The sequence below is a fragment of the Narcine bancroftii genome, chromosome 10 (genome assembly GCF_036971445.1).
Source record: "Narcine bancroftii isolate sNarBan1 chromosome 10, sNarBan1.hap1, whole genome shotgun sequence".
In the NCBI taxonomy this organism is placed as follows: Eukaryota; Metazoa; Chordata; class Chondrichthyes; order Torpediniformes; family Narcinidae; genus Narcine; species Narcine bancroftii.
Genome location: NC_091478.1, coordinates 31629687 through 31646029, shown reverse-complemented (window position 1 = coordinate 31646029; position 16343 = coordinate 31629687). Strand labels below are relative to the sequence as shown.

The following is a 16343-nucleotide window of genomic DNA, read 5'->3' as shown; positions in this document are numbered from 1 at the left end:
AGCCTCCATGGGTTCCTCCCTTCGAGTCGCTAGCAGCCTGCACTGGTCCGTTCACCGCAGAGTCCTGTCACTGGTTCACTGTTGTAGTCACCATTGTGTGGGTCATCTCCTCTAGTTCTCCTTCTCAGATGGAGTGGGGTGGGAGGGAAGGAGTTATCTCCCATCCTCTGGTGCCCTCCTTGGAGTCTGTTGCCCTTCATTTGCCTCCATGTACTGGCTTCAGGAGAAATCCTCTGATATGTGGACTCGGAGGAACTTGCAGGGACTAACATTCTCCACGACCAAGACAGGTGCACAGTCCATCTGCTTCCCCTTCCAAAAATAAACTCCTTGGTCTTGATGACACCACCCAACCAGATTCTCGCCATCCTGTATTCTGACTCTTCATTTCCCCATTGTTCAGGCAAAAATAGTGGAGTGATCATCATATTTCTAGAATTTTATCCACGTGAAGGCTGGGCAAATCAGTACTTATCATCCACAGGAATGTGCTGGAATCCGTGGGTCAAGCAGTAGTCAAGAGAAAAAGACGTTTTGCGTTGGAACCCTTCATCAAGGCAGAGTGCCAACAATAGGGGCAGAGTGGGAGGAACTGGGCAGGGACTAGAGGAGATCGGAGAACCAGGGAGGGGTAAAGGACGATCGATGATTAGGGAAGAACAGAAGTGGCTTGGTAGGGAGAGGGATCACGTTACATAAAATTCAGTGTTCATGCCATCGGGCTGTAGATCGCCCTCGCAGAACTACTAAGTGCTGTTATTTTCGTTTTATGTTGCATCTCAATCTGGCAGTGGATAAGCAGGTGTCAGAAGGGGGGAAGTTGAAATGGCAGGTCACCAGGAGGCTAGTCGGTGTTTGGTAGCACCAAAGCCATATCAGGAGCACCAAATACAGAGGAGGTGCATTGCCTCACGGTCAAGTGCATCTCCTCCCTCATTCACTGCATTCGGTACTCAATAAACATTGGTCATGATTTTAAAATACTTAAAAAGGTCCTAACAATGAACAAAGTCGTTTAGTTTCGTTAAATTATTACGTCAAAACTAAATGCTCCATTTAAACGAAGTAATTAAAAAAAAATCAAAAACGGGAATCTCTCGGATTGTTTAAATAAAAGACGGGTGTCTATGTGTAATATCAAATAACAGGGACGGAACCAACATTTCCCAAGCCATCAAAAAAAAGTGACATTTAACATTTCACCAAACTTTTCTAAAATGGGAAATAAATATTAACCCAGCCAAATCCAGATACTTGGCTGTGTGGACATAATTTAAAAAAAATACCGATGGAAACCCACGGACAATCTGCTACAAGGTGCGAAAGTGGCGAATAGAAAGTTAAGGACATACGCAAAAGAAATATAATTTATGTACATTTAATACTTAGCCTGGCATCCCAAAATAAGACTTAATTGCTTGTTCCTTGCCTAGAATGCCATCCTAAAACGGCCAAGGCCTAATCAGAGACGACAACTTATTGAAAGCAAGGACTCGGTTCAGACATAGAAACTCAGCAGTTTCTCCGCCACTCGAGTGCGAGGGGGGGGGGGGGGAGTCACTCCGTCTTGCAGACGATCTCGTCTTACTCCACCGGACCATGGACTCACTTATCACCAACCAAAGGCGGTCACCAACACCGACCTTCGCCTCACACCGGGACCGTCGTTGGTTTAAACACATACGACGGTAAAACTTACCAAAATCACTGCCCGGCCACCGAAACGCACCACACGGAGCGATTCCAACCAGCCTCAGCCCGCAGCATTCAAAAATTGCGCTTCCGCCAGCGTTGTCCAATCAGAGATGGCGGACGTCGACTTCCTTTCGGATTGGTCGGGAGCAGGCCTGGCCGCGAAGCACGCCGGGAATCAAGATGGTGACCGCGTTGGCCTCCAGATGGGGCCTAACTGATATTTTGTCGGCTGGTGCGATAATTCACTCGAGGTGTCGTGTTTTCGGAGTCTTTTGGGGGCGAAATATTGTATGAACTGCAATTTTGCGCACTTTCTGATATCAAAGATTCGAGCTGAGGTTTGTGAGTGGGACGTGATGTTAGAGCAGATAAAATATTAGCGTAGAGTAAATAACAATTTTAAAAATTGAAAGTATTCAGAATTGATAAATTAAGGCCTGTGAGGAATTGAAAACAAAAATAGGTAATGAGGAGAGTTAAAAGTGGTATTAAAAGTGGGCTTTAAAGAAAAGAGCCTGGAGTACGTTACAAGATTCTTGTAAAAGCGCAGAAATGCTGGAGGAACTTCGCAGGTTTGAGCCCTTCTTCGAGGCAGGTGCCTGAATTCAAGGGCTGGGGAGAAGGAAAGAAAGGGCAGGGGGGAGAGCAACCCTAATAGACAACATGAGGCATAGGAGGGAATATGAGAATTGATCAGGGGAGGAGGTGGCTCTGCGAATGGAGAGCTGGAGAAAAGGAGGGAGAGAGAGCAAGTAGATAGGGATAGATGAGAGGAGAGGGCTAACAGAAATCAGAGAAATTGATCCTAATGTCATCTGGCTGGAGGGTGCTCAGATAGAATATGAGGTATCCCTCCAGTTTGCCGGTGGTTTCAGTTTTGGCAGGGCATGAGACCACGGATGGATGTCGGCAAGGGGATGGGGTGGGGAACTGAATGGATTGCCTCTGGGAGATCTCCGACTTTGCGGTGGACAGAGCAGAGGTACTCAGCAAAGTATTTTCCCAGTCTCTTCGATGTAGGGGAAACCAATATATGAGCTCCAGATGCAGTGGGTGACCCCTGCAGTTTCTTAAATGGTGTGTTGCTTCACTTCTAGTCTTTTTGGTGCCCTGATTAATGGAGAGGGAGGTGTGGGTGTAAGTGCAGCATGTCCTGTGATCACTGGGCAGGTGTCAAGGGGGCAATTGGTGGGAAGGGAGGAGTCAATCTAGAAGGCAGAGAGGGAAGGAGAGAGAAGTTGTGTCCAGTGGTGGGATCACATGGTGGTAGAAGTAGTGAAAAATATTAGTTGAATATGGAGGCCAGTGGGGTGGTAAGTGAAGACCTGTTGGTTCCTGGTCAGATGGTGTTAACGTCAACTCCGGCTTCTGTTAGCGGCAACACCACCACCCCCATCTCTCACTATTTCTCCTTTTCTCTCGCTCTGTATTTCTTTCCTTTTCCCTGTCTTCTTTCCTTCAGCTCTGCATTCACAGAGCCACCTCATTACCCCCGATTCTCACCTTTTCTCCCTGTCCTCCTATCCATGTCCAATTATCACCATTTGCCCTGTGCTCCTCCCCTTGCCCTCTTTCCTTCTCCCCAGCCTTTTAATTTGGGCATCTGCTCACTTTTTACTCATACCTTGAAGAAGGGCTCATCCCTGAAATATCATTTATATATCAAGATAATTTTATCCTTGTTTTCTTTTTGCAGTCCATTGCAAAGCCTGGATGCATCTGACCAGCAAATTCATACTTGTAAATATACATGTGTTAAGAACTGGTCAATTGCATATCCATATCTTACTGGTGAGTACAGGCAGTGATCGACACTCATTAATTTCACTGTTCAATAATGCTGAGATTGTGAATGAGGAAGACATGGATGGAAGTGAGATATTTAGGATATATCTTGAAAAAACAATGGGTAAGAGAATTGTTTTGGAAGGCTATTTCTAATATTTTTTTTCTTTTAATACATTTTCTCCATCAGATTCCTCAACAGTAACATTAAATAAGAAAATATGTAGATGGTGGGGTCTAGTGCAGTGCACAAGAGTGCTGGAGAAACTGAACAAGTCACTGTCTTTTGTGTACTGCACTGTTGCTTTTATGTCCACTGATCACTCATTTCTGACTTGCGTTGTGTTTGGAAGAGTATCAAGTTCAGTGGGACACAAGTGTTAGAATCACAGGTAACTTTAATGAACAAACAGGAGAGAACATCAAATGATACTCAATTACTATATTACTAAACAACCATATAGACAAGCACATCAGACCCAGGTTGGACTCTGATACCAGTCACTGCCTATGCACTACTTGCTCACACAGATGTATACAGTCCACAGACTGGGACTTTCACACAAACTCCTGGTTCCCTGTAACAATGGGGGTGTGGCTCTCTGCAAGCACTGATCTATTGCAGTACTACGACTTAGGTGTAGTGCACACCTTACCTGCGACACTTCTAGGGATGTCCACCTTAGTGACCTGGAATGGAGCGATGTCCGGGGCTTGGACCATGAGGCAGAGAGAAAGAATGTTCTATATGTTGATGTAGCCAATAAAGACCCGAGGTAATTTAAACAAACCAACAGCAAGGTGTGTGCATTGGTTGACTAGAGTCCATTCTTGATTGACAGATGATGTGACTTCTGAATAAGTTTCAGACAGGGAGGACACGTGACCTCCCACCTTCCACAATATTCCAGACTGTTAGGGAAGCCACATGTTTCTCCACATATAACAAACAACCTGAAATGTTTATCTTCTTTCCCCCCTCCTCCCAGAAATAACGTTATTAAATGTCTGATGTTTTATGAGAAAATGCATTTTTCAAAGCAATGATTTTGAAAATTGTACTGTAGGTTTATTTTGGATGATGTGATTTAGGGGGATTTATCTAGAAAAAAAGTATAAATAAAAATTCCTCAAAGTCAGCTGGCATATTTTCTTCCAAGTACAAAGATACAATGTGCAGTATTGTTTAATCTAGATTAAAATTAATGTCAACTACACAGCATTGTGTTTTTGCAGTTTTGCAAATAAACTTTTGGGCACATTTTCACATCCTGACCCCCTGTTTTCTCCTGGAAATTTTGTAGCACGTTGGTTTCTTCCCACGTTCTAATGATATGCTGGCTGGTAGGGGTGTGTGTGTGGTGGGGGGTGGTTTGAGAATCAGTGTAAAAGAGAATAAGTTACAAAGAAATGAGTAGGAACATTGAATTGCAGACAGTCTGAAAATCAGGGTGGGCTAATTTCATGTAAAAATATGAAATAACATTAAAATATTCCAGCCTATTCATTGCAGGGTGACAGATCCTGAGCTGGTGGTTCAGCAGTCAGGCCTTGTGCAGGTCCTCTTTGTATAATTTAAAATTAGTATGCATCATGGATATTGTGCCAACCCCCTCCCCAGCCCTGCCCTTGCATGACTGATGTTGCAGATGTACCCCTGTGGTGAGCAAGGGTAAGCAAAGCGAAGAGCTGCTGCTCTCCCCATTGAAACTCTCACCAGATACTTGTCACCTGTGGTGGTGGAGAGTGGACGCATAGAATCTGTTCAGCCCAGGTTGCAGTTTGCTGCCCACGTTGTTATCACTCTCCGGCCTTTCTCTGACTGTATAATTTCATGTTTAAAGCTTTGTTTTAGATTAGGCGACATTGATTTGTAGCAACAGTCCTGCACAAGATATATTTCCATGGAGGCTTTTTTGTTTCAATGTATTTATTTGTTACTTAGTCCAGGGTACACCTTTTTAGTGCAACACAGCAAAACGGATGTAGATAATTGAATAAATGTGGCTTTGGAAAGCTGTGAATGTTCTCTTTTCTTTTTAAAATATTTTTATTGAAATTATTGCATGCAGTGTTACAATATGAATTTTAACCTTGATTGCTGTGGGTTTGAATTTTTTTTTTCATTTTTTCTTACAATATTGTATCTATTACCATTTATTGGATTTAGAATTAAGTAGAATTGCTACTGTACCATGTTGTTATTTGTAAATCTGCAAAGGTATCATTGCACTTGATTTCCTGCTTTTTTGTTTTTCTGATAAAACTCAAAAATAATTTTAAAAGAAAAGAAATTTGCAAATATACAAAATTAAACCATACATTTAGATTTTGGGATACAATTGCAGAAGAAAAAAAATTTTAAAATCCCATATGGTCAAAACCCTTTCCATTAAGCAAGGTTAGAAAAAAAACCTAACATGGATATCAAGTTACGATAACTTAGAAACCACCCACAATACAGCATCGAAGTTTAGATCAATCTTAAAACTTTAGATTATGACAGTGGTCCATGAAAGGACCCCATGTCTTTAGGAAATTAGTATATGAATCTTTAATAGCATACCTAATTTTTTTTCTAAACTTAAACAAGACATAATATCATTTAACCATTGTGTAGGTGGAGTGTTATCCTTCCATTTGATCAATATTGTAGATCTGGCTATCAATGAAGTAAAAGATAATATTAGGTTTTGAGGTGAAGTCATTAGAACATCATCATCAGATAATTCAAACAAAGGAATTGAAGGGCAAGGTTCCAATTTAACCTTGAGAATCACTAATAGTGTGCGATAAATATCCAAAATTTTTCTTGACTAAGGCAAAACCAAAACATGTGAACCAAGGAAGCCACTATATTTTACATTTGTCACATAGAGGATTTGGATCAGAATAAAAAGGAAATAATTTAACTTTAGACATATGTGCTATATGGGCCAATTTAAATTGCAATAAACAATGTTGTGCACAAAGGGAGGTAGTATTAATCAAATTACAAATAGAATCCCAAACCTCATCAGAACATGAAAGATTAAAATCCAGTTCCCAATTGCTCTTGATCTTAACTAAAGAGGCTGTTCTTAAATCAAGCAAATTAGCTTCCATTCCTGGGCTTCCTGAGACACGAGGTTGAGAAGTAGTCTAATCTCTGCATCTCCCCAATTAGACATCATTATTTGTTCACTGCTACTCTAAGCCCTCAAAGCTATTCCTAAATGGGAAAGTACTTGCAATGCTTCCCTGTCATGCACACGGTTGGTGTTTTTAAATTCCTGCTCCTGCGTCTCAGGCTGACGACGTCACTGCAAAGTCCTTGGCTCGCCCCTAACCAGCCGTTTGCAGCGGCTGTACGTTCAGATCAGTCGGCGGAGAGCAGCACTCCACCAATAATCCTTCCTCAAGAAGGGTTGGAATCGGCGCCTCAGAGCTGCCCACAGTGCATTCAGAGAGGTAAGTATTTGGGCGCAAGGGCGAAGAACCTTGACAGACGAGTGTTTGCTCTGCCTAAAAGTACCTAATGTTTTCTCATTTGTGTGTTAATTTTATACACCTTTTCCTATTTTGATTAATGTGATTTGAGTGATGCAATCTCGCCTTGTGATTTGAAGTAATTTTAATATTGGATTGCTTCCATGGTTTAGAGATCCTGTCCTGAGTAGACACTTGTTTATATTTATGTTATTGAGCTTTTGGCTGAAAGGATAATTTCTGATTTGCAGATGCAAGTGGTTTTATCAAAGACAAACCACTTTTTTTCCTCAGTCTGAACTTGCAAGTTGTATTGTTCACCTTTTTTGCTTTCCTGGATCAATACTTATGTGAATACGATGTATTCACTGGTTTGTTGTTCTGTGTTTTTTTTCTGGTTGGAAATGTTTGAGCAAACTTGTACATGACTTGAGGACAGTGTTTGATTTTGACTATATTAGAAGGATTTGGAGGTGGAAGATAAAAAATGCATTATGGAAACAAACACAGAAATGTCAGAAGAACTCAGCCAATCAGGCAGAAATTATCCCTTGATGAAGGGCTCAAGTTGGAAACATTAGTTTACCGTTGCTATATAAAATACAGTTTGACCAGCTGAGTTTCTCCAGCATTGTTTTTGTACTGTCATGAACTTTAAGCACAAATAATTAATTTCAAACCTGATGTGTGATTTCCTACGTCCTCCATATGAAGTTGGAGCCAGATATGTATGTTTGACTTTGAAATTGTAGTGATGAGGCAGAGGAAGTTGTTTCCCCCCCCAAAAAAAAATCAACGTGGCCCACCATTCAACCACTGACTCACCATCTGGTATGTGTTGTGGTGCCTTTTTTTTAATGTGCTCTCTCCCCTCCGTTAGAACTAGGCGACACTCTTGGCTGCAATCGCTTACTGTTTAAATAAAAACTTGATCGTTACTTTATCCCTTCCAAAGCAAATCACCTCCCGTTTACCAACATTGTACTCCATCTGCCAGACCCTTCCCCACTCACTTAACTCTCCATATGATCTGCACAATTTGCTTTTCCTCTCAATTTAGTGTCATCAGCAAACTTGTATCGCTACACTCTGTCCCCTCATCTGGCTCTGAACAGTTGTGGGCCCAGCACTGCCCTCCCTGCGGCACCATGCTCTCCTTTAGCCCCTTTTACACAGAGCTTGAAAGCCGGGTTTTTTTCCCCCACCTTGCCGCTTGAGTGCTGTGCGAAAGCATCAAAGGCAGGTTGGGGCAGGATCCAGACTTGCCCCCGTCTTCGATGGGCCAAGGTAGGTGCTCTCGGCGGGGGAGCCCCTTCGGCTCACGGAGCTGGCTTTTCTGGATGAGCAAGACGGCTTCCGGAGACGGGTGGCGTATACGGCAGTAAGGCGTATTTTCAGTGTAAAAAGGGCTCCCTGCTTTCCTGTTGCGATCTGCTTCCCGTCTGGTTGGTGCTGACGAGAACAAAGGTTCCATGGAGATGACATCAGCACGTGCAGTGTGTTATCAGAGGGATTGTGATGTCACGCACGATGCTCTCAATCTCCTCCAGGCCGGCTTTCCCTTGAACGTCGCCAGGGCTGCCCGACCGACCAGGCCAGTGCGCCCCAGGCTGCCGTTGGAGGTGCTCGTGCTCGCCCTCGCTCATTCGCGGACGGGAGGGCCCTCTCCGCGAGTTCTGCAAGGACCGGTCGCCGGTGAGTGGTTTGGGGCGACGGCGCCTCCCCTCCCCGGGTCCCGGCGGCTCGGTTCGGGCGGGGCCCGCGGTTGACGATCGGGGAGCTGGGGGCGGACATGCAGCTGGCGCGGCGCATCCTGCGGCTCTCCTGCCGGCCTCGACGGTAAGCGCGGGCGCAGGCCCCGGCCGGTTCGTGAAGGGCGAAGGACGGCCGCCCTGCAACCATTCGACGGCGGCAGCCGCGCCGGAGAGTTCACCTGCCGTGGCAGCTTGAGCATCACGTTTGGAGGCCTCCGGCCGCCATGTCATGACGAGCCGAGGGGTGAAGGTCATCGATCGGGTCGAATATGGTTCAGTGGGCCCGGCAGCGCCGTCCCATCACGGTGGGACTAACCCGGGGGGGGGGGGGGGGGTTAGCGAATGGACACCGGGTCCCTTTTTGCTTTGGCTACAGTTGGAGAGGGCTGCGTGGTCTTGGGTGGGCAAGTGGTGTGTGTGGGGGGATGTAACAAAGTCTGCGAGCGCTGTGATTGCACCTTCAAGAAGGGCTGAGGTCCGTAATGTCCACCTCGGATGGACGCAGCCAGAGTCGCTGAGTTCTGTGTCTTAACAGAACCTTTGACAAGTTTGAATGGCCCATTGAAAGCGAGGACAACTCTCTTTAAAATTTTAAACATCGCCTAAGTTTTCTGGCGTTCAGATCGACCTGCGCTTGGCACAGTGCGCAAAACCTGTGGCAAGTTTCAAAGCGTTGTAACTGAGGGGCGGTCGTTTAAAAGCCGACCGTGTGTTTGTGCTTCTACTGCCTGAGCGACAGGATTCAAGGACACGTCGCTTTATGGAGGTGAGACGGGATGCAATTGGCAGAAAATGGCACGTCAAGGACCTACATCTCAAGGCTAATTAATCTTGTCCTGAAGGGCTTCCGTGGATTCAGTGATCTACACTTAAGATGTTTTGATCATCTGCATTAAATGCTTCCTGTAATAAATCTTTATTTAATTTATCAGTATTGTTTTAAGAAGGTTTTTGTAATCAATTTTATTTAAATTGATTGTGCAATGGAGGAAATAGTTCTTGCTGATTTAATTTTCTGAGTTACTCATCGTGTATGATTTTTAGATTGCTTGTATCCTCCGCAATTTCTGCCATTTACAATGTGATCCAACCACTAGACACATCTTCGCCCTCTCTGCCTTCCATGAGGGACCCACTCCCTTTGTCACTCCTTTGTCTAATCCCCCCCCTTCCCGCCAATTGCCCCTACCGCTGTGACTTCAGGAAATGCGAGACTTGAGTCCACCCCTCCTCCCTCAACACCCCTTGTGAATCTACGGGGATCATCCACTGCAACAGTTTTCAATGGGGGCCACATTGGCTCCCCTGTTGGCCCCGACACATTTAAAAGGGAGGGGGGCTCGGGTTGTAATCAAAAAATTTTTCTGTGTCGTCGCTAGGAGGGAAGTACAGTAGAAACCAACTGAACTTTGACTATTTCACAGGGAACTTTGAGCAAAGCCCTAAGGGGGCCATAGACCAAAAAAAAATGGTGGAGAATGGCTGATTACTGCATCTGAGGCTCCCATTGAGCATCCTCTACATCAGTGAGACTGGACACAGACTAAGAGATTCAGTTCCTTTCTGCTGTATTAATGGAACCTCCCAATGACCAACAATTTCAATTCCACACCTGTTGTTCTGCCTGGACATTCTCCAACCAGATGGTATTGTTGATGATTTCTCTGGCTTCTATTAAACCCTTCCCTTGAGTTTGTGTGTCTCTCTCCCCCTTCCCCAGCTCCTCTCCCCCTTCCCCAGCTCCCCACGCCCTTCAGAGAGCTATCCCCTCTCCATTATCACTTTTGAGCTTTTTTGTCTTTTACCCTCTCAACTACACCGACCTACTTGTCTGTTTTTCTGAACTCCTCCCCCTCCCCTGCCCCTTCCTTTCTCCTCCTTGCCAGCTTTTTGCTCATACTTTTACAAAGGGCTTGGGCCTTAAACGTTGGTTGCCCTTTAATTTCTGTGGATGCTGCATGCACTGCTGAGTTTCTCCAGCATTTTTGGGTATTGCACTGCAATCATAGTGTTTGTAGACTTTCCATTTTAAAAACACGGATTCCCTTTCATAGCTTTCTTGGATGCACCCAATACAGGGCCTCTGCAGCCCTCTTGGGGAGAAAATGCCAAAAAATCATTATTCTTTGGGTGAAGAAGTTTCTTCACATCTCAATTTTGAATGGCTGTCCCCTAAATTTGAGCTGAAAGGTCTGGACATCCCCTCCATCAGAAACTTCATTCTGGATCGACTCTTATCAAACTCTATAAGAATTCAATATGTTTAGTTCTGATAACCCCATATTTTTATCTGCCTATGAGAATATGGGCTTAATCTGCCTAACTTCATGAATCATTTGATGAACAGATCTAGAAACATATAGAAGTAAAATATGAAAATCTGTGTTTGAAGTAAAAACATTATACTAGAGAAACTCACTAGGTTAAACAGTGTCCTTTATATAGTAAAGGTAAAAATACATAACTGATGTTTCAGACTTGAGCCCTTCATCAAGGTATGGAAAAATGTCAGCAAACATCTGAACAAAAGAGTGGGGGGGGGGGAAGGTATGGTTGCAAAGGCAGGAGGTGAAAGGTGGAGAAGGGAGGGAGAGGACAGCACCATTCAAAGGGAGGAGGGATGGCTAGTTGAATAGAGAAGAAAGGGGAAGAGAGCAGATTAGCAGAAATTGGAAAAGTCGATATTAATGCCAGCTTGACTGGAGAGTGTCCATACGGAAAATCAGGTGTTCCTCCAATTTGTGGGTGGTGGGATAGTGCACAAGTCAATGGACAGACGAGACTATGGGAGTGTGACACAGAACTGAAATGGTTGGCTGCTAGGAGTGAAGTTGCTCAGTGAAGCGATCTCCCAGTCTCTCCAATGGTGAGAAGGCCACAAAGGGAGCACCAGATGCAGCATATCAGTCCTGCTGACTGTGTTGTGAAGTGTTGCTTCACTTGAAAGGCCTGTTTGGGGCCCTGGACTGTGGTGAGGGAGGAGGTGTGGCACCTCCTGTGGGCGTGGGGGAGATCCATGCTCTGCTGACCATTGACATCTTCACCATTGAGGTCAAAAGTATCAAGTTCCTTGTAGTGCACTTGGCGGAGAATCTCGCCTGGCCCTTTAACACCAACTCCATAGCCAAGAAAGTCCAGCAGCGTCTCTGCTTCATGCAAAGGCTGAGGAAAGTTAATCTCCCACCCTCCACCCTCACTACATTCTGCAAAGGATGTATCGAGAGCATCCTGTGCATATGTATCACTGGCTGCTTTGAAAGCTGTACCTCCTTGGACCGCAAGACCCTGCAGAGGTTAGTGAAATCAGCAAAAAGGATCATTGGGGGCTCTCTTCCTACCATGAAGGACATCTACACTCGATGCAGGTGAAAGGCAATAAACATTGTGAAGGACTCCATGCACCCCTCATGTAAACTGTTCTCCCTCTGCTATCTGGTAGGAGGTACTGCAGCTCTCAGGCCCTTGTATCCAGATTGGATGACAAGTTTTTCCTCCAAGCATCAGGCTTCTGAATTCCCAGAGCATATGTGGATAGGGTGCCGTGGACTTTTATTGTATATGTCTTAATATTTTAATGTGTTTAACTTCTAACTTATATTGGTGTAAATGTGCTCCATGGTCCTGGAGAAGAGCAATCTCGTCTTTACCGTGCAAGCGTGGTATGAACGATAAATAAAGGTAACTTGACTTGATGTGTCTGGTAGTGGAATCCTGTGGTAAGTGCCATAAATTCCAGAGCATAATGTGTTGGATGGTGGGGTGGTAGGTGAGGATAAGGGGGATTTTATGTTTGTTACATTAGGGGGCAGAGGGGGCCAGGGCAGTTGAGCAGGAAGTAGAGGAGATGCAGGTGAGGGCTGAATTAATGGTGGTGGAGGGGAAGCCACGTTTGTGGAAGAAGGCAGACATTTTGGAAGATCTGGACTTGAAGACCGCATCTTGGGAACAGATACGGCAGAGACGGAGAAATTGAGAGATGGGGATAATCCTTGCAGGGCATAGGGTGTGAGGAAATGTTGTCAAGGTAGCTGTGAAAGTTAGTGAGTTTGTAATGAATGTTGGTGGAAAGCTTCTCTCCTGAGATGGAGACCGAGAGATCCAGGAAGGGGAGAGTGATGTCGGAGATGGATCAGGTGAGTTTGATATTGGGGTGAAAGTTGACCGCGAAGTGGATGAAGCTCATTGCAGGTGCATGAGGCAGCATAATTTGTGGGGTTAGGTTACAGTTACAAACTCAGTGAATTTATTGGGTATTTCAACTCATGCTGTCTGATTGGACACCTTTCTTCTTAGAACAAAGAAAATGCAAATAATTTTCCGAGTTCCAATTGACTATGATAATTCATATTTGCAACAATGTATTGATGAATATTTGTGTCAGATCAGCAAAAGCAAAATTCTTGTAATTATATATCAGTTGTCCCAAATGATCGGTCTGCAGATAATGATACTTGTGAGATTTATGATTTACACAAATTTGTCATTCTGCCAGTATTACAGCAGCAAAAATAGAGTAAGGTAATTCAATATTTGTGATGAATTGTTTCCTTTTTGCAGCTTGCAGCCAACAAGAAACCTGAGAATGACTAACTCTGCCATCAAGAGAATAATCACCAATGTGAAGAAATCACCAGAGGATAAACGTGAATATCGTGGATTGGAACTCACCAATGGCATCCGTGTAATACTTATTCATGATCCCACTACTGATAAGTCCTCTGCTGCTCTGGATGTTCACATTGGTATTAAGAGTTTTATATTCTGGCTTAATTTTAAGTAAAATATTACTGATTCCCATTTAGTATTTGCACAGTCAGTTTTACATCCATTCCTTTGTTTGCATTTCTCTCTTTGGTACATGTATCTTTCTTCTTGAGTTAAGATTACTTACTGATAAGTAGAAATTCTGCCTGCCCTGAAGAAAAAAAAAGAATCTCAAGGTTGTATTTGATGTCCTGTATGTACTCTGACAATAAATTTTAACTCTGAAACCTTCAGACAAAACTACGCTCCTTTCAATAACCAACCCACATTTTTATTCATTCTTGGTACTATTTATAATTAATCTCCACAGTGGAGATTACATTATTTCTAAAGCAAGTTGAAAATGATGTTCATTTGTATGCAAGGTCATCATGTTCCTCAAATTGATCATATCTAATGTATGATCATCTGTATTCTGGAGGTCAGTGACTAGTAGCATTCCATAAAGATCTATATTGCGATCCCTGCTCTTTGTGATTTCCCAAAATGACTTGGATGAAGAAGTGAAGGAGTGGGTCAGTAAATTTACAGATGATTAGAAAGGATGAAGGTGTTGTGAATAATGTAGAAGGTTGTCATAGGTTTCAACTGGATATAGAGAAGTTACAGTTTGGTGGAGAAATGGCAGATGGGGTTCAATCGAGATAAGTGTGAAGGGATGCACTTTGGAAGATTGAACTTGAAGGCAATGTTTGTGGTTAATGGCAGGATTCTTAACAGTGTGGTGGAACAGAGGGTCTGGAGTCTAGGTCCATAAATCTCTGAAGTTTGCCACATGGTTTGATAGGGTGGTTAAGAAGGCATTAGTCTTTGGAAGACTACACAAAAGAGTCTGGAAAAATAACCAACTGAAAAACCTCACAAAGATTAGCGTATACAGAGCCGTTGTCATACCCACACTCCTGTTCGGCTCCGAATCATGGGTCCTCTACCGGCATCACCTACGGCTCCTAGAACGCTTCCACCAGCATTGTCTCCGCTCCATCCTCAACATTCATTGGAGCGACTTCATCCCTAACATTGAAGTACTCGAGATGGCAGAGGCTGACAGCATCGAATCCACGCTGCTGAAGATCCAACTGCGCTGGGTAGGTCACGTCTCCAGAATGGAGGACCATTGCCTTCCCAAGATCGTGTTATGTGGCGAGCTCTCCACTGGCCACCGAGACAGAGGTGCACGAAAGAAGAGGTACAAGGACTGCCTAAAGAAATCTCTTGGTGCCTGCCACATTGACCACCGCCAGTGGGCTGATATCGCCTCAAACCGTGCATCTTGGCGCCTCTCAGTTCAGCAGGCAGCAACCTCCTTTGAAGAAGACCGCAGAGTCCACCTCACTGACAAAAGACAAAGGAGGAAAAACCCAACCCCAACCAACCAATTTTCCCTTGCAACCCTGCAACCGTGTCTGCCTGTCCCGCATCGGACTTGTCAGCCACAACGAGCCTGCAGCTGACGTGGACATTTACCCCCTCCATAAATCTTCGTTCGCGAAGCCAAGCCAAAGAAGAATTTGGTAGGGCGACAAGTACAATTGAAGTAAATTGTCACATGAAGGTAGTTGTTGCCACTTACAAGTTTAATATTTTTATCTACCAGTTGTTTTGCAAAAGATGCATTCTCCATGGACCTTAATGATTCTTTGTTATCTTGTTTTGTCAAGATTTCTTTCAAGGTAATGACCTAAGCTATTATCTTTAGCCTCCACCAGAAACTCCAAATCCTTGCCACCAATTTCATCACCCTCAACTATTTTAATTTGTTGAGCTAGGCAATTAGAAACCTCAGTTTTTCCTTTGATACCAAGTTGATTTTGGATATTACATTTTTTCCATCATCGTGATCATTGACTTTCAGCTTTGGGGCACTTCATACCTCCATGTGTTTGCTTCTGGAATCCTGTCCCCTGTCTGTTCCATTTCCAAATCTGAGTGTGCTGTGCATTTCAGATCAATTCTGCCATCATCTATGCTTTGTAAAAATCAAGCTGTGTATAGCAGAGTTTTGATTTAAATTGTACCAACATCTTTGTGTTGGCGACATGTTTCCCAGGATTGAAGAATTACTTAACAAAATATTTTTATTTGCCCGTTCCAGTCTACAATTATCTTGTCTTAATTTTTTGTGGTCTCTTGTGCTTTCTTGTCTTTCTTTTCTCTACTGTGGGTGACCATGTACTTACCCATCCAGTTAGCCAAATCTGAATTTCCTTGCTTATATGTATAACATATTCCTAATTCATTCTTACTTTATTTGATCCATCAATTAAAATCTCACTTGAAGGGAGCTGGAATTTTCTGCCGAGATGCAGGTAATCCTGCTTTATTAATTGTTTAACTTGGTTGTTCTTTTGGTTTTATTTTGATTTCTTGCTGTTTTAGATCGTCTTTTTAAAGTGGTTAGTACCAAAATATACAGACAGAGTTACAGGATATATAATGATGCTCTTATATCATGAATATCCTCTTGAACATGTGTATATATAATCATAAATACCAGAATTCCTTCTTTCCTGATTCTCATTACAACAACTGAGGTTTCTAACCTCTACTTTACCTCTGTTCATGAATATATTGTGTTATATTTGGGTTATCCATTTCCTTTCTTTCCTTCCCAACTTTTTCCATCTTCTGTACATTGGAAACTAATTTACAGCCACCATCCTGCAGATGATTTGCTACCTGCTGATTCATGTCATATGCTGTCTTGATTTCTGAGCAAAAAACACTCATTTTTGATCAAAATTGGGGTGGGGTGGTGAGGATCTCTATACCATAATTAATATTAAAGGCTGGGCGAAGTAGTGGTCCCAAAGGTAATCTTGTACCTTGCTCCTGATGAAGTGTATCTTTGGGTACTGAAAGAAATGCCGCAAGTTA

General features: G+C 43.6%; 2 protein-coding genes across 10 annotated transcripts in view; one reads left to right on the top strand and one right to left on the bottom strand.

Annotated features, from left to right (window-relative positions):
* Positions 1-1779, bottom strand: part of kif11 (kinesin family member 11) — a 55183-nt gene extending 53404 nt beyond the window's left edge. Inside the window, exon 1 of one of the 3 annotated variants that reach the window (XM_069900533.1) lies at positions 1700-1779. Coding sequence is in view for 2 of the 3 variants with exons in the window: in XM_069900532.1 (XP_069756633.1) it covers positions 1377-1378 (2 nt within the window). In the remaining variant the exon portion in view is untranslated. Of the gene's footprint in view, positions 1-1376; positions 1485-1699 lie in introns of those variants that run through there. The other 2 variants (XM_069900532.1, XM_069900534.1) reach the window with 2 other exon arrangements.
* Positions 1780-1861: 82 nt separating this feature from the next.
* The window catches only part of ide (insulin-degrading enzyme), a 110656-nt gene continuing 96174 nt past the window's right edge, over positions 1862-16343 (top strand). Inside the window, exons 1-4 of one of the 7 annotated variants that reach the window (XM_069900529.1) lie at positions 1862-1946; positions 3392-3486; positions 6770-6930; positions 13260-13444. In XM_069900529.1, the coding sequence (XP_069756630.1) occupies positions 13285-13444 (160 nt within the window). In that variant the 5' untranslated portion in view covers positions 1862-1946; positions 3392-3486; positions 6770-6930; positions 13260-13284. The other 6 variants (XM_069900526.1, XM_069900528.1, XM_069900524.1 and 3 more) reach the window with 6 other exon arrangements.